Below are 26172 nucleotides of genomic sequence, written 5' to 3'. Positions count from 1 at the left end.
ATGGCCCTGTCACGAATGTGTTAAATTCTCCCATTTATTATTTTAGGTGACTTTCTTCGTGTCTTGCATGTTTTGGTTTAAGTCTGGTACAGCTTTGCTGTGCTCTGTAAGCATGTATTTGTGGAGTACTTCCATTGTAGAAATGGCATTTTGCTGTTTTTTCTTACCATAACTTTGTGTGCCTTAGTCTTGACTCCTATGTTACTCATCTGGTGAGCAGCAGCTCCCTGAGACACAGCAGGCTTGGTTCTGATAGCTCTTCCAGCTTCGAAGAGTGCTTTCTTCTGTCCAACTAGTGTCCAAAATAAACTATGTGGTTTCAAAACAAAAATAGTCACTTCGTGCCTAGCTTCATGTCCCTCAACTCCAGCTTTCATCTTCCTGTTTTCATTATTTCTCTTATTCCTGTTTGCTTTTGTTCTGTCCCCTGCAGAAACCCAAAAGAGTTGGAAGGAAGTTGAACGCTTCCCCTGAGCACTGCAGCATCTGGCTGCTGTTCTCAGCTCTCCCCGAGTCTCTGTTTAGCCCTGCTCTGTCAGGGTTCTTCTGCTCTTGGAGTTGCCAGATGTGCTTCCTTTTCCCTCTGCTACACAAGGGTCAGGGAATGCAGGTCTTGGGGCTGCTGTCCTTCCTGGCCCATTCATTGGAGACTGTGAGGCTACTGTGTCACCTGGCTACTTTGAGTATGCCATCTGTGAGTTAGGGGTGCTTGTCTGCCTGCTCTAGTTCCTCTAGATGTGGGTGGGGAGATCAGAAGCCTCTGCACCAGCCTTCTCTGCAGCTTCCTCGGATGCCCTGTCTGGTGGCCTTTTCTTTTAGGTATCTAGTTGTGGGGTTTGTGTTTGCTGGCCTTGTACTTAGAGCAGTCCTCCTGAGTGCTGGAATTACAGGCCTGCACCACACCAGGCTACTGATTATGGTTTTAACTTGCATTTCCCAGGGACTGAGACTGAACACATTGTCATATCCTGAGCCGTTTATATACTTTTTTATAATGACTATAATGACTTTTTTATAATGACATTTATATACTTTTTTTTTGAAATGACTATTTTGTCCACTTTAAGTGTTTAATTTTAAGCAGTTTATAAACTGGTGATCGTGTCTTGGTGAACAAAAGCTTGACTTTGATAAAGTTCAGTTTGTTCCTATTTTGTGGCTTCTTAGGAAACATTTGCCTAATCTAAAATCAGGAAGATACTCTCCCACATTTTCCTCTAAGAGCTTTATAATTTTTAGATCTGAGTCATCTTAAATAATTTTTGTGTATAGGAGGGAGAGGAATCAAGCTTCATTTTTGTCCACAGAAGTATTAAATTCTTCCAGCCAAACGTGCAAGTGGTTCCCTTTCCCCTTGAAATGTACCGTCTTCTTTGCCGGAAGTCAGCTAGCTTATACATGTAGGTATTTCTATTCCTATCAATTCCTCATCCTTAAGTCACAGCATGGTAATTTTGAACTGGAACAAGTCTTCCAAATTCATCCTCTTTGAATTATTTTGACCACTCTTAGTCCATCATATTTCCATATAAATTTTAAAACTGGATTACCACCTTCTACACAAAGCCTACTGGAATTTTGGTAAAAGATAGCATTACATTTACTGTCGATCAAATTGTGAATTAACATTCTAACAATATTGATTTTTCACCCCACGAACATAGTAATTTTCAATTTATTTAGGTCTTTAATTTCTCTCAGCAATGTTTTGTGCTCGTCATATGAATGTCACATGTATTTTGTTCTGTGTACCCTGTTACATATTTCTAATGCTACTGTGATTAGTGATGACAACACTAATTCAAATTTCAAACTGTTTGTTGCTAATAGGTAGAAAAATTATATTTCTTCTGTTGTTTTGGTACTGGGGATCAGACTCGGGACCTTGCACTTTCAAGGCAGGCGGCAGCACCAAGCTAAATCCCCTGCCCCTACAATTTATTATGTTGATCTTTTATTTATGGTCCTGATATACTCCCTAAGATACAGTCAACTTAAGATGAGTTATGTCTTGGGCCTGAGATTTAGCTCAGTGGTTCTGCCACTTGCCTTGCAAGCACAAGGACCCGAGTTCGATCCCCAGTACCAAAAAAAATAAATGAAATGAGTTATGTCCTACTAAACCTCACTGTAAAGTGAAAATGCATTTATTGTATACAATGTGCTCAGAACACTTACGTTAACCTACAGTGGGCGGAATCAGCCAACACAAAACCTGTGTTACAAGAGTGTGCTGAAAATCTTAAGGGACTTGCTCATATTAAGTACAGTGCTGAAAGTGAAAAACTGGATGGATGGGGGCACCTCTGCTGTACTGGAAAGCCAATAAATTAAGTAGAACCATTTTAAGTCAGGAATAGTCAGTAGTAGTATTTTTGCAGATTTTTAATTTAATTTTTTTTGAAGATTTTTTACATTCTTGATCATATTCTGCAAATATACATTTGCTTCTTTCTTTCCTTTGTGCAGCCTATTTCTTTTTCTGATTGTACTTCCCTGGTCAGAGCACCTTGCCAACTGGAAGAGATAAGAACGGGCATTCTTGGCTTGCTCTAATCGTTTTTCCCATTAAATGAGGCTATGGTAGTGTTTCCAAAGATACACTATATTGGCCTGAGCATTTTTCATTTCATCTCTAGTTCATTTTTTTCTATTATAACAATACATAGATAAAAACTATTACTAAACAGAGTTAATGTTTCACCCCCATGCAAAGGTGGAGGTTTTAAGAAAGCAAAGAGTGGTTTGGGAAGATTTGGCGTCCACCAAAATACACTGAAACCACAGTGGTACTAAACTCCGCACCATCCATGCCAATTTACTTTCTGCTGGGTTAGTCTTGTTGCCATTGCAGTCATTAAGCGTGGTCATGATTTCACTTAGGAAAGCAGGTTTGTAGGGCAGGAGCCAGGATGCCACCACGTGTGGAAGAGCTTCAGGGGCCACCTTGTCCTCGTCCACACAGACCTCGAGAGGTGTCGCGAGCTCTTCTGGTGGACCAACACTAGGGTGCCTGATGCCAGTGCTGCAGGGTTCGGAACGTGAGTTCTGTTCACTGTGCTTGCTCTTACTTTTTTTGATTTTTACTCTTGATTTTTACTGAGCTTTTTAAAATCAAAGAAGGATGGTGGATTCTGTTCAATGTTTTTTCCTACGCTCTTTTCAGTTTTGGCAATAATAAAATTGCTGTCCACATGTATGTTTTTGTATGGAGAGAACTTTTGGCTCCTTTGGGTGAATACAGGAGTTCAATGTGTTCTAAGGAAATGCTGTCCTCTGGAGAGCTGCACCATTGCTCCACACCCTCTGAACATCTGTTGGCTGACATCAGGTTGCCGCACTCATTCTTGATGTCAGGAATCTGCTTTTTTTCTTTTGGCTAGAGGTTTATTAACTTTACCACTCCTCTCAAACCAGTTTGTTTCATTAATGTTGTTTTCTGTTTCACTCATTCCTTTTCTGATACTTAATGTTTTATTTCTCCTGCTTTGAGTTCCTGACTTGCTGTTCTCTTCTCAAAGGTAGAATTGAAACTTTTATCCTTTTCTAACATACGTGTGGAGTGCTATAAAATTTCTATGTACTGATTTAACTGTATGCCACAAATTCGTATGTTTTCATTTTCAGCCAGCTTAAAATTACCTTTTGATTTCTTCTTTGATCCACAAGGTATTCTGAAGTGTGTTGGTTAAGTATTTGGAGATTTTCTAGATATCTTTTGGTCAGATTTTATTACTATTCATTTCTAATATGCTTTGCATAACTTGAATTTGTATGCAGTTACTGTCTTGTTTATGTCCTGGGACACAGTCTGGTGGGGTGCTCCATAGACGCCAGCTAGTCAGGTTGGAAGCTGATGTTATTCTTGTTCCAGCTGACAAGTGTATTGAAATGGCTTACTATCATTGTATGTGTGTCTGCTTCTCCAAGTTTTTACAGCATGTATTTTGAACTTCTTTTATTAGGTATGTAAATGGGATTATTTTCTTGTGATAAACCTGTACTTATCATGAAGGGACCCTGTGCCATCCCTAGTAACAGTCCCTGCTGAGATCTACTCTAATACTACACAGCTATTCTAGAAATGTATGTTTAGCACTGAAAGACGTGTCTTCATATTTGTAGTTTCTTGTGAGCAGCCTACAGTTGGTCTTGCATTTTTTATCCAATCTGACAATCTCTGCCCATTTGGGTTTTTTTTTTTAATGAGACAAGAGTATCACTGTGTAGTTCAAACTGGCCTTGGACTTGCAGTGATCTTCCTGCCTCAGCCTCCCAAATACAGGGATTACAGGTATGTGCCACCAAGCCCCACTTCTGCTTTTTAACCAGAGCATTATTTTTTTTCTTCCCCAGTACAGGGGATTGAACTCAGGAGCTTGCACTTGCCAGGCAGGTGCAGCACCACTGAGCTACATCCCCAGCCCCAGAACAGTACATTTAATGTGATTATTCATGCTGTTGGGATTAAATCTGCCATCTTGCTGCTCTTTGCTTTCTAGATGTACCATCTAGTCTTTGAAGTCAAAGACAAAATATTTAGGATCATGTATCCCATAAGGTCCTTAACCTGATATGTAGTTTAGTTAAAATCACTGAGTTCTTTAACTATGAGGCAATGTCTCCTCTGAAATGTAACTTTGGCAGGGTGGGGGGATTCACATTATATTTTAGTACTTGTACTATACCCCAGACTTGTACCAAATTTTCTTCTAACTGGGAACCCTTCTGAGACCCTGACTTCTTATTTATTTATTTTCCCCATTAAGTTTATTGGTACATTTTAGGTATACAATATAGTTACATTCATCATTAGGATCCTGTACCTTTACATGATGTATCTTGGTTCTTATTTTTTCCCCATTTCCCTCCCCTCCCTTCACCTCCTCCACCCTTCCCTATTTAGACTTTGTTTCTATTTTCTCCTTTTCCCTTCTTTCCTTTCCCCTACCTTCCACTTCCCCTACTCCTTTAGACCTTTTCTTCCTATTTCACATTATCAGTTATACATTTTGATCCTTATTTAGTTTTAGTGTTTCATACCAGAGAAACTGTTCAGTATTTACACATGTGTGTCCTATTTCCCTTAAGAGCATGGCCTCAGTGTGCATCCATTTAGCCATAAATGTCTGAGACCCTGACTTTTGTGTCCCAGTTCGCACAGTGGAACACTTCCTGAAAGCTAGGAGCTGCTCCCAGGACTACTGGCTCCTCTACTGAATCCCACCTGAGCACCCACAAAGACAGTGCAAGCCAAAAAAAAAAAAAAAAAAAATCCTAAATAAATGCATCTTTTATTTTAAACATAGATAGTGCCATAAGTCATCAATAATTTACAATAGATAACTGCCTCTTAAATATGATGTCTCATGAAGTTTAATGTGGATCAATTATTTTTTAAATTATCTATTTAGAACATAATAGAAAAAAATTGTCTCATTTCTTCTAAGAAAGAAAACCACAATTTCCTGATCAGATTAAAATCATTCCATCAGTAAAGGGGACTAAAAAGAAGCATAAATAAATGTGAATAGAAATGTCCATTTCCTGGCTTTGGCCTTCTATATAAACCCAAATCTTTAGAATTCAAATGATTTTCTAGTTTCCCTCCATGAGTGACAAATGTCCTACAGCAGCTTAGAAAGGACCTTGATATCTCCACCCAGGCAGGGGGTAATGTGGGCTTCTCCTGCCCAGCACATTCCTTCTAAAGCTCCCCTGGTACTGTGTTGCCCGTCAAGGTACTGTCCCATCCAGGGACTCCTAACCTTCTAGATGCCACTGCTGTGAGGAGGAGCCATCGCAGATCGCCATAGCAACAGAGCCCTTCTGGCCCAGGGGATCCACCACTTTCAGGCACTGTCCAACTGATACCTGGTATAGCCGGTTATTTTTCTGAAAAAAGGAAGCAGCAAGAAAAAATACCATCAGTTACTTGCTTTTACTTAAAAACACACACTGGCATAAAATGGTAAAGACACAAAGTACAAAAAAGGTATGGAGCCTGCCTGTGGGACCCTGTAGACCAGCCCCATGGTGAGACCTGAGCCCCACACCACTCAGCCAGCCTCACCCCCAAGGTCCACTGCTGCGATCCACCTGACCCATGGCACTTCATGAGGCGCGGTGGGTCTGATGAGCGAGTTTCTGACATGTCTAGACAAAGGAGGTTATTTAAAACCAATTCATGCTCTTCATTATAAATCCAGACCTAGAAAAAGGAAAAAAGATCACTAAGTTTTATCATAGATATTGAAATTCAGGACTGGCCAACACTAGAGATTTGTGGAAGAAAAGATGGATTTCTTCTCTGTGGTCTCAAAGCAGAAACAGATCAAAGGACTACACATCCAAGGAAGATTTCACTTTAGCTCGCTCAATGCCAGATAGCCAACAGGCAAAATGGACCATTTGCTATCATTTGGATCTGGCTGTCCCCCAGAGGATCTTGGTGTTATGGGCTTGGTCTTCAACTTGGTGTCCCTAAAGAGGACCATGGGATACCACACCCTTCTGTTCCTGGCCATGAAGTGAAGGGGCTTCCTCTGTAAGGTACTCCCATCACAGGACCAACAGGACTGGGCCAGCCAGCCACAGACGGACACCTCTAACATGGTAAGCCAAAGTACACCTTTCTTCTGTTTAAGGTGAGCTGCTTGGGTATTTTGTTACAGTAATGGAAAGCTCACTGACCCTGCTGTTCTCGAAAGAAATGTGAGCAGTGATTAAACTTTGCTGACAGGATTTAAGAAATCTTCCAAATTCTAGGGGTTTACAATTTGTGATCTTCTTAGTTCATGGTCTGTGTACGACTTGGAGGAGCTGCTGGCCTGCCATCTGAGGACAGAAACAACATTTATGCTTTCACACAGCCTTATCTGCTGAGTGATGAGGTGCATAAGCTCTCACATCACATGATTCTCCAGAATACTCTGGAGCATAACATTAGCAGTGAGAAGCAGGAATGAATCCTGGCTGCCCTGCAACAGGATTTCTCTAGTGTGCAAATGTTCTTTCTTTCAAGAACCTGGGTCTGCAACTGGCTGTAAGTGCAGTGAATAGTTTTCTTCCGGGGACCCAATCAGCAAGCTCACAAGGAATTATTTCCTTCTTCCGCTCCCCTTGTGGCCACTTGTATTGAAGACCCAAATGTGTGCAGAGCAGACACCATCAGACCAACAGGAAGGTGTAACTGAATGGTCTACACTGCTGTTAACGTTTTATAACCTGCCTGTCCACAGGAAGCTGTTAATTCTGTTCAGCTCACTTTAAAGTCACACATGGCTACAGTATTAGCACAACTCTCCACAGCCACAACTTAGTATATTTGGGATAGTATCGTAGGACAGTGTAATTCTACCTCCCCAGAGTTCTTACATTCCAGCTACATCAACCCACTGTGACCTGCATCCCTAAAATGTCACTGTAATTCTAAAGCCCAGTGTCCATACACTGCCACCTTTCCTACCAGAAATGGCTCAAAATGTTTTAAACCATGTTTTCCAATATGCACATCTCACCCTAGATACTGTGCATGAATCCTCTGAGAAATAAAACATATTCTAGGAAATTTCAAAGTACACTGTTTACCCAAGAGATTTTTCATTCCTGTGTGACACCAATGCACCATTAAAATAAAAATAAGAATGGCTCAGGTCATGCCATAAGCATTTTAGTCTTGAGATGATGAGATTAGGTCACTGTTAGCTTAATGTCACTTTCAGGGCCATTTAATATTGAAAAGGCATATACTGACTTTCGTGTGAATGAAATGAAAATGCTGCTGAGGTTTCCTTTGATGAACCATAAAAATCAGTCAAGGAAATTTGATTTGTGAGAAGACTATGAAAGATACTTGGTTCATCTAACACAGATTTAAAGGTTCTAATCCAAGGAGGTACACTTCCTTTAAACTCATATAGCTTAGGGTTAGGGTCAGGGTTATAGCCTTTAAGTCACAATCCAGTCCATGTAACACTGGAAAGTACTGACTGGTTTAAATAATTGAAATGTCACTATGACAATGAGTAGAGGTAGGAAAAATAGAAGACAAAAGTAGTTATCCAAGATGATGCTAGGATCATTCCCAACTTGTAAGAAAAGTCAGACTGTTAATCACGTTAATCATGTTGATGCCGGCCTGGCTCTCCCCAAGGACCACTCACCTGAGCTGGGTCTCCATAGTCGCAGGCCTTAAGCACCACGAGGCCTCCCTTCTGGCTCGGGCGGCCCTGGGCAACCAGACATTTGTTGGTCTGAAAGTGATAGAGCTGTGAAAGAGGAGGGAGCACTAGATTACTCAGCATGCAAAGGCCGACTGAGGTCAGGAGATGCTCCAAGTGCTCATCAAACGATGAGCATTCTTTCTTCCAAAGTTCTAACAGATGCAGGCAGTGTCAAATAGAAATTCTAGCTAAAAACACATTCACTATAAGTTAGGGATGAAGGAAATTAAAATATCATCCCAGGGGTAGGGGTTTAACTCAGTGGTTCCGCCGCCTGCCTTGCAAGTGCAAGGACCCAAGTTCGATCCCTGGTAGCCAAAAAAAAAATCATCCCACCTTGAAGAACCAAAAAATGAAATCAAGGAAATGAGACCAAAAGGAACAAAATATAGCAGGTAATTAGATGTTAATACCCATGCTGACCTGGCAGTGTACACAGGTAAGCACCAGAGTCCAGGGGTTTCAGCCACAAGGACACGCATGGGAGGGCCTTTCCCATTGAAAACACCTAATATGTTCATGGAAGTAGCCATGCTTCCTTCCTTTTAAGGCCAACAGGGAAAGATCTTGAGCAAAAGTATTAAAATTTTTAAGCTCTTACATCTGAGTAGAACGTAAGTATAGTTAAATCTAGACTTTTGTTAAGTCCGGAGGTCATTTATTACAGCTTAACACCATTCCCAAACTTTGAAACTCAGGGTTAAGGCTACTGCTCACCCGTCCACGCTGCAGGACTCTGGGGCGCTTGGGCCCTCTGTTGACAAAGACAGGCTGCTGGGCTTTGGCATTGGGCCCCAGGATCTGCATTTCTGGGTAAATGTTATCCAGATACCATTTGAATGACTGGCAGCCCAACTTCTTCCTCAACTCAACACGTTCACTGATGTTTCCGTAGCTTTTGGTCTTGAGATCAGGTCTTAAGGAAAAATACTGCTCCTGGATTTTAAAAGGATGAAAAGGATTTTTTTCGGTTTAAAGGACAACTGAAATCAGTGGGTTATGAACAAAAGTATTTTTCATTTCAGTATTTTCTTGGTGATGCAAGAAAATACTAGTGGAAATGTTCTACACAATTAAATCTGTTACTGACATAGTATGACGTGTGAAATGATATAATACATCCCAGTTTCAGAAAGAGCAAAAGGTATAAAATTGCAGTGGCTCTCAAAACTCCTTGAACTACATCACATATTCTTAAAAATTACTAAGGACAGACCCCTGCCAGCACACAGGAGGTGAGCTGCGCAGGCACGAGCAGCAGCCACTCCCCTGCGTCGAAATGAGAAGACAGGTAAACAAGTCTCAAAACGAGACTTCCAGATCACCTACAGTCACCCCAAAGGGAAACGAGATGGAACACTCTGATACTCAACCAGCTGGAATCCCTGAACTGGCAACAAAAGAGGATCTGGAAAAAATGAAATCATAATTTCTCAGATAACAGCAAAGATTTTGGTCATAGTGCAAGACATGATTAATAAATCTAGAGAGGAGCTCAGGAACACAATGCAATCCCAACATAGGAAACAAATGGAATCCATAAAACAGATGCAAACAGATTTCCAGATTAAAAACTCCACTGAAAGTCTACACAGCAGAATGAACCAATGTGAGGACAGAATTTCAGATATAGAAGATAAGATTGCAATTAGTGACCAGGAAAAGAAAAATTTCTTTAGAATTGTAAGAGACCACGAAAAATCAATCCAGCACCTGCTAGACAATGCAAAGAAGAATAACATAAGACTGATCAGAGTCAATGAAGAAACAGGAGAGAGTTCAGATGACATTAAAAAAACTGTTCACAGAAGTGATGGCAGAAAACTTCCCAAGGAGGGGAAAAGAGCTTGACATACAGATAAGTGAGGCATATAGGACTCCAGCTAGCCTTAATCTAAAAAAAATCTACACATAGGCATATAATAGTTAGGATTTCAGAAATCCAACAGAAGAACAAAGTTCTACAAACAGAGAAAAGCAACAAATCACATACAAAGGAAAGCCCATCAGAATCACAGCAGACTTCTCAATGCAAACCCTCAAGGCAAGAAGAGCTTGGAGTGACATATTCCAAGCCCTACAGGAAAACAGCCTCCAACCCAGATTGATGTACCCTGCAAAACTATCTTTCAAAATTGATGGAGAAATAAGATACTTTCATGACAAAGAGCACCTTAGGAACTTCGTGAGTACCAAACCAGCGCTCCAAAGAATTTTAGACAATATCCTAGGAAAAGACAACGAGGATCACAACCCCAGGAAGCCCAGCAGAATGAATCCTTCGGGCGCGACAAGAAACTAAATGCAAAGGGGGAGAATCCAACAAAAAGAAAGTCATGACAAGGATAAGTCAATACGTATCAGTTATAACCATCAATGTTAATGGTCTCAATTTACCAATCAAAAGAAACAGACTGGCAGAATGGGTCAAGAAGCAAGATCCAACAATATGCTACATACAAGAAACACATTTAATTCAAAAAGAAACTCATAGTCTGAAAGGGTGGAAAACAATACTCCATGTGACAGGAACCCGAAAAAAAAAAAAGCAGAAGTAGCTATCCTCTTTGCAGATCAAGTGGATTTCAAACGAAAATCTGAAACACTTTGGTCCCAAGAATTTCAGATAAGGGATACTCAACTCGTATGTACAAATCTGTTGTGAACATGTGTTTTCATTTCTCTTAAGTAAAAACTTAACAGGACTGTTGGTTCTTAACAGTAATACAAGAAATTCCTATAGTGTTCCAAAATGGTTTTATCATTTTACATTCACAGTAGCAGTATTAGAAAGTTCTAACTGGTTCACACCTAAGCTGACATTTGTTCTTCTGAAACTTTTAACTTCATCTCCCTAATGAGTGTATAATTCAATCTTGTTATTGTACTGATTAGTATTTTTCTGATTCTAGTGTTGCACACTTTTCCTTGTACTGTACTGGCTATTTATCATCTTCTTGTGTTTACTTTTTAATTGGGTTGTCTATTAATGAGGTGTAAGAGTTCTTTCTATAGTCTGGTCATAGGTTATATGGTCTGTTTAAGGACTACTTTTCATTTTCTTAACGATGACATTTAAAGTTCTCAATTTTGATGGAATCTCATTTATCTATTTCTTTTATACATCATGTTTTTTACATCCTAGGAAATTCTTGCCTACCCTAAATTCATAAACATTTTCCCTTATAATTTCTTCTTAAAGTTTTATAGTTTTAGTTTTTCATGTTTAGGTTCAGAGGAAGTCTTAAAATTAGGTACTAAATGTCTTCCAACACTTTTTTTTTTCTAGGTCCTTTGTACTCCTACATAACTTTTAAATTTCAATATCCAATTCTTCATTTATAGCAAGTATACATAGACCTGAATTTTTATATATACCTTGTGTTTTCTAATCCTGCTAAATTCAAGTACAAGTTCTAGGGGCTCCTAGAGATTTCTTAGTATTTTCTCTGTAGATGATCATTTCATCTACATATAAAGATTTTACTTATACCTTGCCAATCCTATGCTATGTGTTTATTTTTATTGCCAGACTATTTTGGTTTGGGCCTATGTTTCAAAGTTTAATGGTCAGATGAAGAGTAGGCATATTTGCCCTTGTTCCCCACCTCTCCATTCATAAAAGGCGTTTTTGCTGGAAGTATGAAGTACATGTCTTTGATCTGTTGAGAAGGTTCTGTTCTACTTCTAGTCTCCTGATAGCTTTTACCATGAACAGCTGTAGAATTTAGTCCAATACTGTTTCTCCAACTACTGACAGGATCATATGGCTTTTTCCTTTCCTCTGTTAAAATGATGACTTTTGGGGATGGATCTTCCCATGCTGAACCAATACTGCCATCCCTACAATAAAACCACCTTCTATATACTGCCAGATCTGACTGGTTTTTTTTTTTTTTTTTTTTGGTACCAGGGATTGAACTCGGGACCTTGCGCTTGCAAGGCAGGCACCAGAACCACTGAGCTAAATCCCCAGCCCTGGATCTGACTTCTAATAGTTTGTTTTATTAAACAAGTTTTTATTTATGTTCATACTTTTTTCTTCTATTATCTTTATCCAGTTTTAGGATTAGCACAATGTTGAGTTCCTAAAATGAGGGGAGAAGTGTTCCTTCTTTTTTCTGCTTTAAATGTTTGATATAATTTATCAGTTAAAATGTACATGAGCCTGTTGTTGTCATACAGGTAAGTTTTCAAGCTAGGAATATACTTTCTTTAATAGGTGCTATTCAAATTTTGTATTTCCTCCAGAGTTAGTTTCATTAATTTTTCTTCCAAGGTACTTCTTAGAAGCTGTCAAATTTATTTCAAAACATTTTTGTAATATGCTTTCTATATCCTTTTAAATTCTGTAAAATCTGTGGTAATGTCTCCTAGATCTTCATATTGTAATTTTAAAAATGTATAATTGATATTGTGTAACAGGATCAAAAGGTCTAAAGGAGCAGGGGAATTGGGAGGGGTAGGGGAAAGGAAAGAAGGGAAAAGAAAAAATATGAGAAAAGGAAAAAAATGGAAACAAAGTCTTTGCAAATAGGAAAGGGTGGAGAGGGTGAAGGGAGGGCAGTGGAAGGGGAAAAAAACAAGAACCAAGACACCCATGTAAAGGTACAAGATCCCAATGAATGTAACTGTATTTTTTTTTTGGTAACAGGGATCGAACTCAGGACCTTACGCTTGCAAGGCAGGCGCCAGCACCACTGAGCTAAATCCCCAGCCCTGTAACTGTATTTTATACCTAAAATGTACCAATAAACTTAATGGGGAAAAAAAAATTACTAAGCAGTTTGTTCCAAGTACTGACAGATTTCACCACATAGTAGTTAAATTACATTTGTAAACATCACTGATCTCATTACAAGTTACACAGTGGGATGCCATTGAGCTCATGGTGCTAGATATGTTTTTCAATGTTCTTTATAGTCTGAATTTTATCATTTTCAGTAAACATAACCCTCAATTCACCTGAGTAAAGTATCTGCCAAATTCCCAAACAGGACTGCCCGTCAGCCACTTCACAGAAGTCCCTGGAGAGGAGCTGCTCAGCTCACAACTGCACAGGCTTCTGCAGCAGTGGTGCAGGCACTGAACACAATCCTCTGCACTATCTCATCGATGACATTTGTGAACAAAACTAGCTTTCGCAGGACCTCGATGGCTGTCTCCAGGGCTCAGCACCCTCAGTGGAGGTCAGCCCTGTACCAGTCTGGTGTGGAGGAATTTCTGACCCAGCAGCTGAGGTGTGGGCACTGCTGGCCCTCAAGGCGCTCACGGACTGAGGAGCGGACAGCGATACACAGGTGCTGGCACCTTGATGCTTCCTTATCACTGTCACAGCACATGCTCTCTACCTCACTTGCCTTTCCCTCACAGTATTCACAATCACTGTGCAATCCCTACTTATATCCCCAAAGCCTGACAGAGCCTTGCATACAGGATGTGCTCAATTAGTTTTTTAAAACACTGTACACAAGCACACTGGCATTTTTCATAATAGTGATCTTTAAGCAAAGGTCAGCCAAGCAGAAATTCACAAGAGTGAAAGGAAAAGCAACTGAATCCATCCCCTGCCACAGGATGTGATCAACCCCACCTTGTATTCATCCAGCCAGACGTGCGCCAGCCTCAGCGAGTTGTGTGTCATGGTGTCCTGGCCTTCGGGAGAGCCATACGGCCGCCTCTTCCGGAAGATGTGTCCTACTCTTGAGCAAGGGATGATAAAGAGTTTCCCACCACACATCCAGATCTGGCCAAAAGCAAAAATGCATTAACTTTGCCTCCCTTTGATGTGAAAATCAAGGGATGAATTTTCATGAAATTAATCATTAATGAGGTATCTGTGAACTTGGAAAGATTTTATGTTACTAGATACAGTTCAACAGAAGAAAGAGGAGGACATTTAAAAGTTATGTCTTTCTGAAATGAACTGAATTCTACAAAAATGTAACAGTCATTTGCTACCATGTGTCTGAAATTTTGCTTCATGGTTTCTGTTGCCGTAACAAGTTAAGGGACCTGATTGTAGGGAGTTAAAGACAAGAATACATATTACCCAGTCCTCTCATTTCTGTTTTTAGGGTAGTTTTTCCTTATAAAAACTACATACTTATTTTAAAAAGTGTTTTACAAAATACATAGACCAGATTGACATTCAAAAGACCTTAGTTCTGGTCTAAATTTTGCCCTTTGATTATGTGAATCACTTTAAGATATTTTCAGTTTTGGTGGGATTCCATTACCTTATCTTTAAAAGTGACAACTGGAATAACATTCCTTTCAACCTTAAAATTCTAAAAATTATGGAAAACTACATGAGTACTGTGGAATTATGTGACAGGGATTCTGCTGCCTGGACAGGGTGTGGGAGGTGGGGGAATGGGACACCCACACATAGTGCTTAAGTATTTCTGCAAGCACAAGGGCTCCCCCTGCACTTCTTCCCTTCCTGAGTTCACATTTCCTTCAGGGTTCCAAGTCACAGGTCCCACCCCTACTGTCATCTTCCTAAGAGGAGAGAAGGTGGTAAAAGAGAATTTCTTAGGTCAGAGGCACCTGTGTGGTATAAAGGACTTAAGCTTTACATTGTGACACCATAACATAAGCATCCCGTGGGCTATTTAGGAAAGTGACATGCAGAGCTATTAATCTTCCCAGGAGGAGATGTGAACCACGTTGGTATTGGCTAACAGTGAAATATGACCACCTTACTGTATACAGCCAGTAGATCAATAAAATGAAACTGATAAAGAACAAAACTCTACATTAAATGCACATTAAGACTTCCTGAAGTTATACCCAACCATTCATTACAATTAATTTAAAAATTATAAAATAAATGTATTCTTACATGCTTTTCAATAAACAGATAATGCATCACAGATTATGGTAATGTACCATTCACTAAGGAAAATTTGTCAGTAAAGACAAAGAGCATTTACAGGAAATATGGCATGATGGATGACAATAACATTACACCACACACAAAATAAATACAGAAAATTACCCGAAATGATATTTCCAGATTTTCTCCTCCCCAGATATCCATACCACTGTCATACTGACCAAGCTCATTGAAATACTGTCTGTTCATGGCAAACAGTCCTCCAGCCATTGTAGGGGACCTAGAAAAGTAATGCCTGTTTCAATCTTACTTTGTTTGAAAAAAATTCAGTTTAACAGTGGAACATAACACAATAGGTTATTATGAAACATTTCTCTGAATATCAGGAAATGAACTAGGCCACACACCTGAAAATATCTAAATTGCTAATGAAATAAAAGTAATCTTTACATCCAAATACCTAAGCATCAAAAGTATTTCTGGAGCAGAGAAAGAACCTCCCTGGGATTTGGTGTCCAGACAATGAACTACAGGGGCATGAGGAGGAGGAAGAGGAGGGAAGTGGGTCCCCAGGCCAGGAAGGATCTGAAGTGAGAATTGAAGTCAACGGAGAGAGCCATGAGAAACTTCAACAAAAAAAGGGGAGGTGGCAGGTGGTGCTTTGTCCCAGAGTCTGGACTTATGGTATGTGAAGGGTGGGTTGAACCTGCGGACACACAGTGACTACTGGTGACCCCCAGAGGCCTCCATGGAGAAAGGCACCAGTGCAACAGAGCAGTGGACGGAGGGGACTGCAGTTGCTGGTGAGTTATTTGGGTTCAGATATCACCCAGGAGAGGGCGATTGGCCAGTAGCCATCTTAGAGAGGAGTCCACATGTATTGTGAACTTCTTTTATTAGGTATGTAAATAAGATTAATAGCAAAAGAAACCACAAGAACTTCATAAACACATGGAAATTAAACATGCTCCTGAATGACCAATGGGTCACAGATGAAATTACAGAATAAATTAGACAGTTTCTACAATTAAATGAAAATGCCAATACAACATACTGGAACTTACGGGACACAATGAAAGCAGTCCTGTGAGGGAAATTTATAGTGGTGAATACCCATATCAGAAAAAAAGAGCAAGCTCAAATAAACAACCTAATGTTGAAGCTCAAGCTTCTAGAAAAAGAAGAGCAAGTCAAGCCAAAAACTTGTATGAGGGAGGAAATTATAAAGATCAGAGAAGAAATTAATGCAATGGAGACTAAGAAAACAATACAAAGAATCAATGAATCAAAGAACTGGTTCTTTGAAAGATTAAATAAAATTGACAAACCCTTAGCCAACCTTATCAAAAAAAAAAAAAGGAAAGAAAAGACTCAAATCCATGCAATTAATAATTTAAAGGGTGAAAAAAAAAATGAAAAGGGTGAAATCACAACAGATCCTGCAGAAATCCAGATTGGTATATACCTCAAGAACCTGTATTCTAATAAGATGGAAAACAGAAGAAACAGATTCCTAAGTACATATAAATTACCAAAACTGAATCAAGAAGATATAAAAATTCTAAACTACTATCAGTCAGCGAAATTGAAGATGTAATTAAAAACCTACTAATAAAGAAAAGCCCAGGCCCTGACAGATACATTGCTGAATTCCACAAGAAATTTAGAGAAGACTTAATGCCATGATCTCTCAAACTCTTTAATGAAATTGAAAAGGAAGCAATACTTCCAAATTCTTTCCTAGAAGCAAGCATTACCTGATACCAAAGCTAGAGAAACTATGAAACTATGCTAGAGAAACTTCCAACTATGAAAGAGAACTACAGGCCAATCTCCCTAATGAACACAGATGCAAAAATCCTCAATAAGATACTGGCAAACTGAATGCAGCAAATTATCAAGGTTATACACCATGACCAAGTTTGATTCATCCCAGGGAATGCAGGGATGGTTCAACACACCCAAGTCAGTAAATGTAATACACTATATTAACAGAGCCAAGGACAAAAACCATATGATCCTCTCAATAGATGCAGAAAAAGCATTTGACAAGGTCCAACACCAATTCATGATTAAAAAAAAAACCTACAGAAAATTCAAATAGATGGTCTTTATCTCAATCTGATAAAAGCCATCTATTACAAACCAACAGCCAACATCATACTAAAAGGACAAAAACCAAAAGTTTTCACTCTAAAATCAGGAATAAGACAAGGATGTCCACTGTCACCACTCTTATTCGGTATAGTTATGGAAATATTAGCCAGAACAATTAGGAGAAAGAAAAAAGAATAAGGATAGAAAGGAAGAAGTTAAATTATCATTATTTGCAGATGACATGATACTCCACATAGAAGATCCCAAAAGCTCCACAGAGACCTAGGTTTAGTAACCAAATTCAATAGTGTAGCTGGATAGAAAGTCAACACTCAAAAATCAATAGCATTCCTGTAACAAATAAACTCACTGAGAGAGAAATTAGGGAAACAACACCTTTCACAAGAGCATCCAAAAAAAAAATGGAATACCTAGGAATCAATCTAACAAAAAAAGTAAAAGAACTCTACATTGAAAACTACAGTACTCTGAAAAGGGAGATTGAAGAGGACATCAGAAAATGGAAAAATATGCAGGGGATTTAGCTCAGTGGTTCTGCCACCTACCCCCCAAGTGCAAGGACCTGAGTTCGATCACCAGTACCAAAAAAAAAAAAGAAAAAGAAACTGGAAAAATATCCCTTGTTCTTGGGTAGAAAGAACCAATATAGTGGAAATGACCATACTTACAAAATTGTTATACAGATTTAATGCAATCCTAATCAAAATTCCAATAGCATATCTCACAGAATTAAAAAAAAAATTGTAAAATTCATTTGGAGCCAGAAGAGACCTAGAATAGCAAAGGCAATTCTGGGCAACAAAGGCAAGGCAGGGGCATCACAAGCCCTTACCTGAAATTATACTACAAACTACTGTGATAAAAACAGCATGGCATTTGACCCAGCTATTCCCCTGCTGGTAATCTTCCCCAAAGAATTAAAAGAATCATACCACAGTGATATATGTGCGCCCATGTTTATAGCGGCACAGTTTGTAATAGCTAAAGCTTGGAAACAGCCCAAATGCCCATCAACTGGAGACTGGATAAAGAAGATGTAGTTTTTTTTATAAAATGGAGTACTACTCAGCCACAAAGTATGACAAACTAGAGACATTTATAGCTAAATGGATGCATATTGAGGCCACACTCTTAAGTGAAATAAATAGGACACACATGTGTCAATACCAAAAGTTTCTCTAGTGTGAGAAACTGAAAGTGTAAATAAGGATTAAAATGATTAAAATGAATAATTGATAATTTGAAATAGGAAAAGGTCCAAAGGTGTAGGGGTGGTGGGAGGGGAAGGGGAAAAGAAGGGAAAGGAAAAATTAAGAGAAAAGAAAACAAATGGAAACAAAATCTATGTAAATAGGGAAGGGTGGAGGGGGTGAAGGACGCACAGGTAATAGGGAAAAAAATAAGAACCAAGGTACACCATGTACAGGTACAAGCACCCAATGATAAATGTAAACGTATTGCATACCTAAAATGTACCAATAAAAGAATTTTTTAAAAACCCAGCATGGTACTGGAAAAAAAAAAAAAGAGATCTGAGGAAAAATGGAACAGATTAGAAGATGCAGAAACAACTCCAGACATACTCAACCACCTTATCTTTGACAAAGGAGCCAAAAACCTTCACTGGAAGACAGATAGTCTCTTTAATGGTGCTGGAAAAACTGGCTTTCCAACATGCCAAAGATTAAAACTAAACCTGTATCTTTCACCATGCACTAATCTAAGATCAAAATGAATCAAAGATCTAAATATTAAAAGAGAAACACTAAATCTGCTGGAAGATAGAACAGGTAGAACTCTTGAGGGCATAGGAGTAGGCACTTCATGAACAAAACCTCAGTCACACAGGAACTATCACAAATAATTGACAACTGGGATCTCATCTTACTGAAAAGCTTTTACATGGCAGGAGAAACCACTAACAGTGAAGTGATAACCCACAGAGTGGAAAAAATTTTTTGCCAGCCATTCCTCAGGCAAAGGACTACTACAAGAACTCAAAAAAAATCAGAACTCCCAAATTTAAAGACCCAATCCAAAAAATGGGCATCTGAGATGAATACACACTTCTCTGATGAAGAAGTACAAATGGCAGATAAGTATATGAGAAAATGTTCAACGTCACTAGTCATTTTAGAGATGCAAATTAAAACAACGCTGAGATTCCATCTCACTCCAGAAAAAATGGCTGTTATCAAGAAATAAACCAATAACAAATGCTAGAGGGGATGAGGGGAAAAAGGAACCCTTCTCTGCTGTTGGTGGGAGTGTAGACTGATGCAACCATTGTGGAAATCTGTGTGGAGATTCCTCAAAATACTAAAACTGGAGGTTCCATTTGACCCACCTATTCCTCTTCTTAGTATCTTCCCGAAAGAATTAAAAGCATCATACTACAGTGATATATGTACACCCATATTTATAGCAGCACAATTAGTAATGGCTAAATCTTAGAAACACCCCAAATGTCCATCTGATGAATAAAGAAAATATGTTTTAATACAATGGAGTACTACTCTGCCATAAAGAATAAGTTTGAGGGCCGGGGATTTAGCTCAGTGGTTTCGCCGCCTGCTGCGCAAGTGCAAGGACCCGAGTTCGATCCCTGGTACCAAAAAAAAAAAAAAAGAATAAGTTTGAGACATATAGCTAAATAGATGCACCTTGAGACCATACTCTTAAGTGAAATAAATTGAACATACATGTTTACTGCATTGCTTCTCTGGTATTAGAAAGCAAAACTGGAAATAAGGATTAAAATGTACAACAGATATTGGGAAATGGGAAGAAAATGTTTAAATGAGAAGGGAAACAAAGGAGGGGGGAGGGAGAAAGGAAAGAAGGGACAAGAAAAGAAAAAGGAAAAAATGGAAACAAAGCTTTTGTACATAAGGGGGAATGGGGAAAAAAGCAGCAGCAAGATATATCATGTACTAGTACAAATTCCCTATGATGAATGTTCTCATTATGTACATCTAAAATGTACTAATAAACATTTTTCTAAAAAAACGTATTTTTGTGCCATAACTACGTTTGCTAGAAATCCACTAAAATGGATCCTCCCCATTTTCTGACCCCCACAGAGCCCCTTGGATTAAAAACTAGATTCTCGGGCCTCCAATGCAGTCTTCCCACACACTGAGTCATCAAATGTGTGAGCAGTGGCTCTCAATAGGCTGGCTTTGTCCCCCTAGCAGACATTTTGTAATGTTTGGAGCATTTTCTTAGGTGTCACAACCTGGCACATGGTGAGGTGGAGGGTCTACAGACCAGGACAATGCCAACCTAATGCACACAAGTGCAGCCCAACATACCAGCACTGAGGCTGAGAGCCCTGTTCTGGGGGTTCAGGAGGCTGAAGCAGACAGGACTAACAGGGACTCAGGCCTGGCTTCCACATGTCCTCCTCCAAAGCTAGATCGAGAGGTTCCAGGGATTTCAGTGGCCCAGAGTGCCTGTGGAAGAGAAGTGAAATCCCAACCAAGGACTGTAGAATATCTACAGTAAGCAAAAGTGAAAGAGCAAACAAATGACCAAGCGTACAGAAAGTTAAAATCACATAAAAGAAAAAAGAAACAACCTCCTCAATGTGTTCAAAAATAAAAAACAAAATTGAGAGTCTGGCAGAGAAGTAGGTACAATCAAAAGGGAACCATGTTTATTCATGTCTGAAAAACACTTCTGACAATTAGAGTCCATGAAAAAGATTATTATCTTGAAAGGAAGCAAAAAATAAAAGACACTAACTTTGCATGTGAAACAGAGGAAACCAGAAGATTCCTGATTGACACCCTCTAAATCCTGAAAAATTCCAGCCTAGATCTGGACAGTGAGAAAAACCCTTTTTAATGAAGTCAGGCATAATGGCATCTACCTGGAATCCCAGCACTTGGGAGGATCATAAATTCCCAGCCAGCCTGGTCTTCATAGTAAGACCCTGCCAATCAATCAGTAAAACAAAATCATGGTGAACCAAAGACACAGGAGAAACCAGTAAGAGGAATTAAAGGAAATAACTGAACAGTACTCCTCAGCCAGAATGAGTGACCCCACACAGAAGTGTGTCAATGTTATCAGGGAGTGACAAAGGGGAGATGTGTGAGCAAACCTACATGAGCACAGGCTGTGTGGGAAATGCCTGCAGAGTGGAGAGTCCACCCCCACCAACAGCATCACGGAACTTGGCAGGGGATGGCTAGAGTGGGGACATTCTGAGACCTCCACAATGTCTGGGAAAAGGGCTGATTTATATTACACTTAGGTCCTCCAGGGTGACCAGTACATGGGAAGGTGTCCCTTCTAGTGATGGGGTGGGTCATAGGTAGGAACAGAATGGTATCTGGTCTTGGTCCAAGGGTAAGAAAAGAATACAGAACAGAGCAAACAAAGCAAATAGTACTATTGTAATCTCAAAAAAGAGTTTTTCATACACTGGTTTCAAAACGTAAAATCAACTGCACACGGCTGACACGGGACAGATCTAAGTATAAGACGACAGAAAGCCTGATAGTGCAAAGAGAGAAAGATGGGCAGCACAGCAACTGAAAATGACACCCTCAAATTCTTTCTCGTTCCTGTCAGCAGTCTCACACTGGCACTGAAGAGAGGGCCACAGTTACTCTCTACAGTCCAGGAAAGAAGAGCAGAAACAGCTGGCAGGAAAAAGGGTAGAAGACATCCAAGTTTCATCCTAAGTTCTTTATGACATGATCTGTTACTGATTATAAGTTTTCATTAAAAATATTAAAAGTGAAGCTATAAAAAACATACCTATGAAGATGATGAAACAGGTAAAAAGATTAAAACTGCCAACTAAAGGCTAAAGATGAGAATACATATGGAAAAGCCTGAGGTGCTTTCTTCTCGCAATGGAAAATTTTACATGTTCTGAAAGGAACTCTGCGGGTCCAGAAGAGACAAGAAAACGGTGATCACACTCCTTTCTGCCTCCAGCACAGGTTGTGAGGCCAGGGGAGCAGGGATGGATGGCGGTGCTGGCCTAGAGTGCTGCTCTCTTGAGAGGGGCTCTCTGGCCCCCAAGAGCCACGCCAAGCTCCCTGGGAGGAGGGGTGAGTAGAACCGCATCAGCCACTGCCTTTGGTAGACCAAGTGACAGTGCTTCTCACAGGAAGCCAAGGGCTGCTCCAGAGGCCTGGACATTTTGAAGGGCTCCACCAATGCCCCTACCGGACCAGGCTGAGGGAAGCAAACTGAGCTAACTAACAGACATCACACAGCTGCTGACGTAGCCTAGTCACCTGACCAGCAGGAGAACAAAGCTACAGTCTTAGCAGATCACCTACTAAGCTGAAGAGGCATGCAACTTTGCTCCTAAACAGAAGACACAAGTGAGAATGTTCTTTAATACCTTTGCTTTAATGTTGAATAAAGCACAAAAGAGCCCAACAGCCCACCAACAGACATGCATACCAAAACTCTGCTATACTCACATAACATACTATTCTACAGCAACGAAAACGGACCGACCACAGCTGTGTACCTAACATGGAAGACTTTTTAAAACAATGTTGAATCAAATGGCTTTGTTTAAATAAAGAACAAGAGTAGGCCAAACTAAACTATTCTGTTCAGAGACCCATCCAAAGGTGGTAAAACTACACAGAAAAGCCAAGACAGGTCCACCAGGTCAGGGTAACAAGCCCTGATGAGATGCAAGGGTTTCGGTGCTGGGTACACAGATGTCCCCCCAGAGCCATGTGGCAGGTCATGTGCGTGTGTATACTGCAGCATGCACTTTTACCTACATGCTATTTTACTTACGTTATTTTTCACAGTAAAAGTGAAAGAGTAGGTCTGAGAACTTTAAGAACACAGACCTCTCTGAAATCTACATGAAAAATTTTAAAGAAAAGGAGAAATAACACAAAAGGAGTTATAATACCAAATATGGAACACCCATGAGAACTTAGAATGATTCACATAGAATGTCTTAGTAATGGCACCAATAACACTCATTTTTGAAACCCTGATTAAAGAAGGCTTATGTATCACTGTTCTTCACAGCATTTTTCACACTACAGGTGGAACATCTCTCATGCAAAAATCAGAAATGCTCCAAACCCAACACTTTCTTGGTGCTGCATGACACCCCAAGTGGATAGCCCCACACCCAGCCATAGGTGACCAGTCACGGTGTAACCAAGGATACTGCACAGCCACCTTCAGGCCATGTGGATGTGTCCACATGAAACACAAGTGAACTGTTTCCAGACTGGGGTCCCATCCTGAGATGTCTCATTATGTATGTGTAAATATCACAAACTCCAGCACAAATCCCAAATCTGAAACACTTCTGATCTCAAGCACTTTGGATAGGGCATACTCATCCTACAGCAAAGAACTAAACAGGTTAATGCCCAAGCAAGAAACCACGTAGTAGACCTGAAAACAGCACATGAGGTCTCAGGGCATCCCGAGCACTTGTCAGGAGAGACCACTGCACTGCCTCTCCCAACTCTGCACCTTGTGCCCTGAGAACCCCTTTGAGTCCTCTCTCCCTAAGACTGGCTGAGCACATAAAACCTGATAAGCCCTCGGGACTTTTTAATGGGGAAATTAGGCCAGCAGTTGTGCTCCTTCCAGGGGAGGATGGATCTTTCACCTAAATTTCCTTCTCTGTGGAAGTGCTGGGGGGCTCCGAACCCAAGTCTTACTTGATCGGTGCAGTAGCGCTGTCTGCTCCTCCCAACTCAGAGAGCGGAACAAGATCCCACTTGAAGTGCAGCCCCCAGTTGAAGCCACCCCGGACGACAGGCGATGAGCTGTAGGCCAGCGTGTCGGCACTGATGATGTCGATCACCGGGCACACCACTGTGTGTGGGTCCCCATGGACGACAGCCAGCAAGGGCTGCAGCCACATCACATTCACCTCACAGTGGCTGTCCAGGAACACGAGGACTTCTCCTGAGGAGGCCAAGGGCAGAGGCTCAGGGGGGACCACCACACTCAGGCAGGGCTGGGCACAGCATGAAGAAGTGCCACTGCCTTTCCTGCCCCACCACCAAGCCAACCCTGCTGCCAGGCAAAATCATAAAATGTTACCTCCATTTTCAACTCCTCTAATAAATGTGAGCAAGAATGAGAATTTGGGGGGTTTTTTTTTTTGGTACCATGGATCTAACTCAAGACCTTGCACTTGCCAGGCAGGCATGGTGCCACTGAGCTATACCCCCAGCCTGAGAATTTTTGTTTTTGATAATTCCAAAATTCTTTAATAACTTTAAGGTTATTCTGAGCAGTTGAGACACTTCAATGCCGGCATCAGAAAGCCTAAATGTGTGTCTATGAGACCTAGCAGTGAAGATTTTACATAAATACTAAAGCACCAGATGTATCCAGTTTCAATTCATATAAAAGCAAGACCTCAGACAAGTCTTCGATGATGACAGTGAGTGAGTCATGTAGTTCAATGTCTGCAAATAACCTGAATGAGGATAGTGAACAGGCTACCACTCTCCAGCTGTCCTGGAATGCAGAAAGGCAAAATGCTCAGGGTGGACATCAACATGAAGTGAGATCAGTTCATTCAAGGTTTGGCAAGAAAAGTATACCCAGCTTTCTTCCAAAAGTTCTACTTTTCCAATTAATGCCAAATTAATAGGTCAAGTAAGATTGTATCTGGTCAGGCCGGGGATTTAGCTCAGTGGTTCCGCTGCCTACCTTGCAAGCATAGTACCAAAACAACAAACAAACAACAAAAAAAGATTGTATCTGGTCACGCTGAACCTGCCACAAGGAAGTCTTCCTTCTGACAGACCCTATACTATGTTTGAACAAGGATCTGACCAGATCAGAAAGAGACTAAACCAGATCAGAAAGATAACTAAACTATTTTTGTTTGAAAAAAACCCACAGTAAATATGTACTATAATAGCACAGTGGTTCAAATGGCACAATCTCAAGAGTAGCCCCAATTTTCTCTATCTTGCTTTCAATATCCCAACAAAGTGTCTGGCTCACCAGGCCTCTGACCAGAATCTAGGACGCTGGTTCAATGCACACAGCTCAGACTGGACCCAGAGGAGCCATTGCTCATGCTCTTCTGCTTGCTTCAGTTCACTGAGGGTTTAAGAGGGGGAAAAGATTCTGGAAGCGAAGTCCCAAGTGAACCGGCAATGGAACAGGCAGTAGCGGCCCGGCTGTGATCGCTGAATGCCATAAACCTGAGTGCTGGTTCCCTGAGCACCTTGCACATGGCAGTGGCAGGAGCTGTCTCAAGGGAACACCCCTGCCACTGTGGGTAATTCTCAAGTTACTTTCATGGTGCTTTTTGCCAGAACTACCTACAGTACTGTATTAAATACCAAACTTTTAAATGGATTCATCTGTTTTAACTTAAATTTATTTTAAAAGGAAAAATTTTTACCAGGATCATAAGAGAAAATCATGACCACTAAGATGACACATGGTTCTTTTTAGATAACCATAAAAAGAGATACCATGAAGTCAATATATATGAAGACTGACCAGGTATGTTTTTTGCACAAGACTCTGAATTTAATACCAGCTCTTTCTTTTTAGAGAGGAAGATACAGAGATTAGTGTGTGATGGGAAAGTTTTAAGATCTATTAGTAATAGCACTTTCTCCTTGATGGAATCAAAGATCAAGAGGAAATTTTTTAAAAACATCTTTCCTAGTAATGGAAGTCAATCCCATGTTTCCCTGAAAACAAAAGCTAGCTGGAAAATAATCAGCCTTGAAAACTAGAGATCAAAAATGCCAGCCCTGATCAGCCTATCCTGGCCTCACCTGCCTTACAAAGAAGCCACCGAGCAAGAGAACAATTACGGAAGGTGAGGCCAGGATGGGATGACGGGGCCAGCATTTCTGAGCTCTAGTTTTCAAGGCTGATTATTTTCCAGTTAGGTCTTATTTTCAGGGAAACAAGGTCTTAGCAACTAAAATCATGATCACGTCTCCAGAGGTATGTCTTCTACACTAAGAATTATTAGCATAATCCAAGCAA

At 40.3% G+C, this 26172-nt stretch overlaps 1 protein-coding gene across 4 annotated transcripts in view; it reads right to left on the bottom strand.

Moving 5' to 3' along the window:
• Positions 1–5275: 5275 nt before the first annotated feature.
• Positions 5276–26172, bottom strand: part of Galnt11 (polypeptide N-acetylgalactosaminyltransferase 11) — a 61944-nt gene continuing 41047 nt past the window's right edge. For all 4 annotated transcript variants that reach the window (XM_021240971.2, XM_087207708.1, XM_087207709.1 and 1 more), the window contains 7 exons: positions 23859–24108; positions 15229–15346; positions 13819–13971; positions 8943–9161; positions 8166–8270; positions 6074–6211; positions 5276–5895 (listed from right to left, as the gene is read on the bottom strand). In XM_021240971.2, coding sequence (XP_021096630.2) covers positions 5764–5895; positions 6074–6211; positions 8166–8270; positions 8943–9161; positions 13819–13971; positions 15229–15346; positions 23859–24108 — 1115 coding nt within the window. In that variant the 3' untranslated portion in view covers positions 5276–5763. The remainder of the gene's footprint in view (positions 5896–6073; positions 6212–8165; positions 8271–8942; positions 9162–13818; positions 13972–15228; positions 15347–23858; positions 24109–26172) is intronic.

Source organism: Heterocephalus glaber, unplaced genomic scaffold (assembly GCF_053883595.1).
Source record: "Heterocephalus glaber isolate CG9 unplaced genomic scaffold, H.glaber_assembly_v1.0 deba00000818, whole genome shotgun sequence".
Lineage (NCBI taxonomy): Eukaryota > Metazoa > Chordata > Mammalia > Rodentia > Bathyergidae > Heterocephalus > Heterocephalus glaber.
This window is presented reverse-complemented; position numbering and strand designations above follow the sequence as displayed.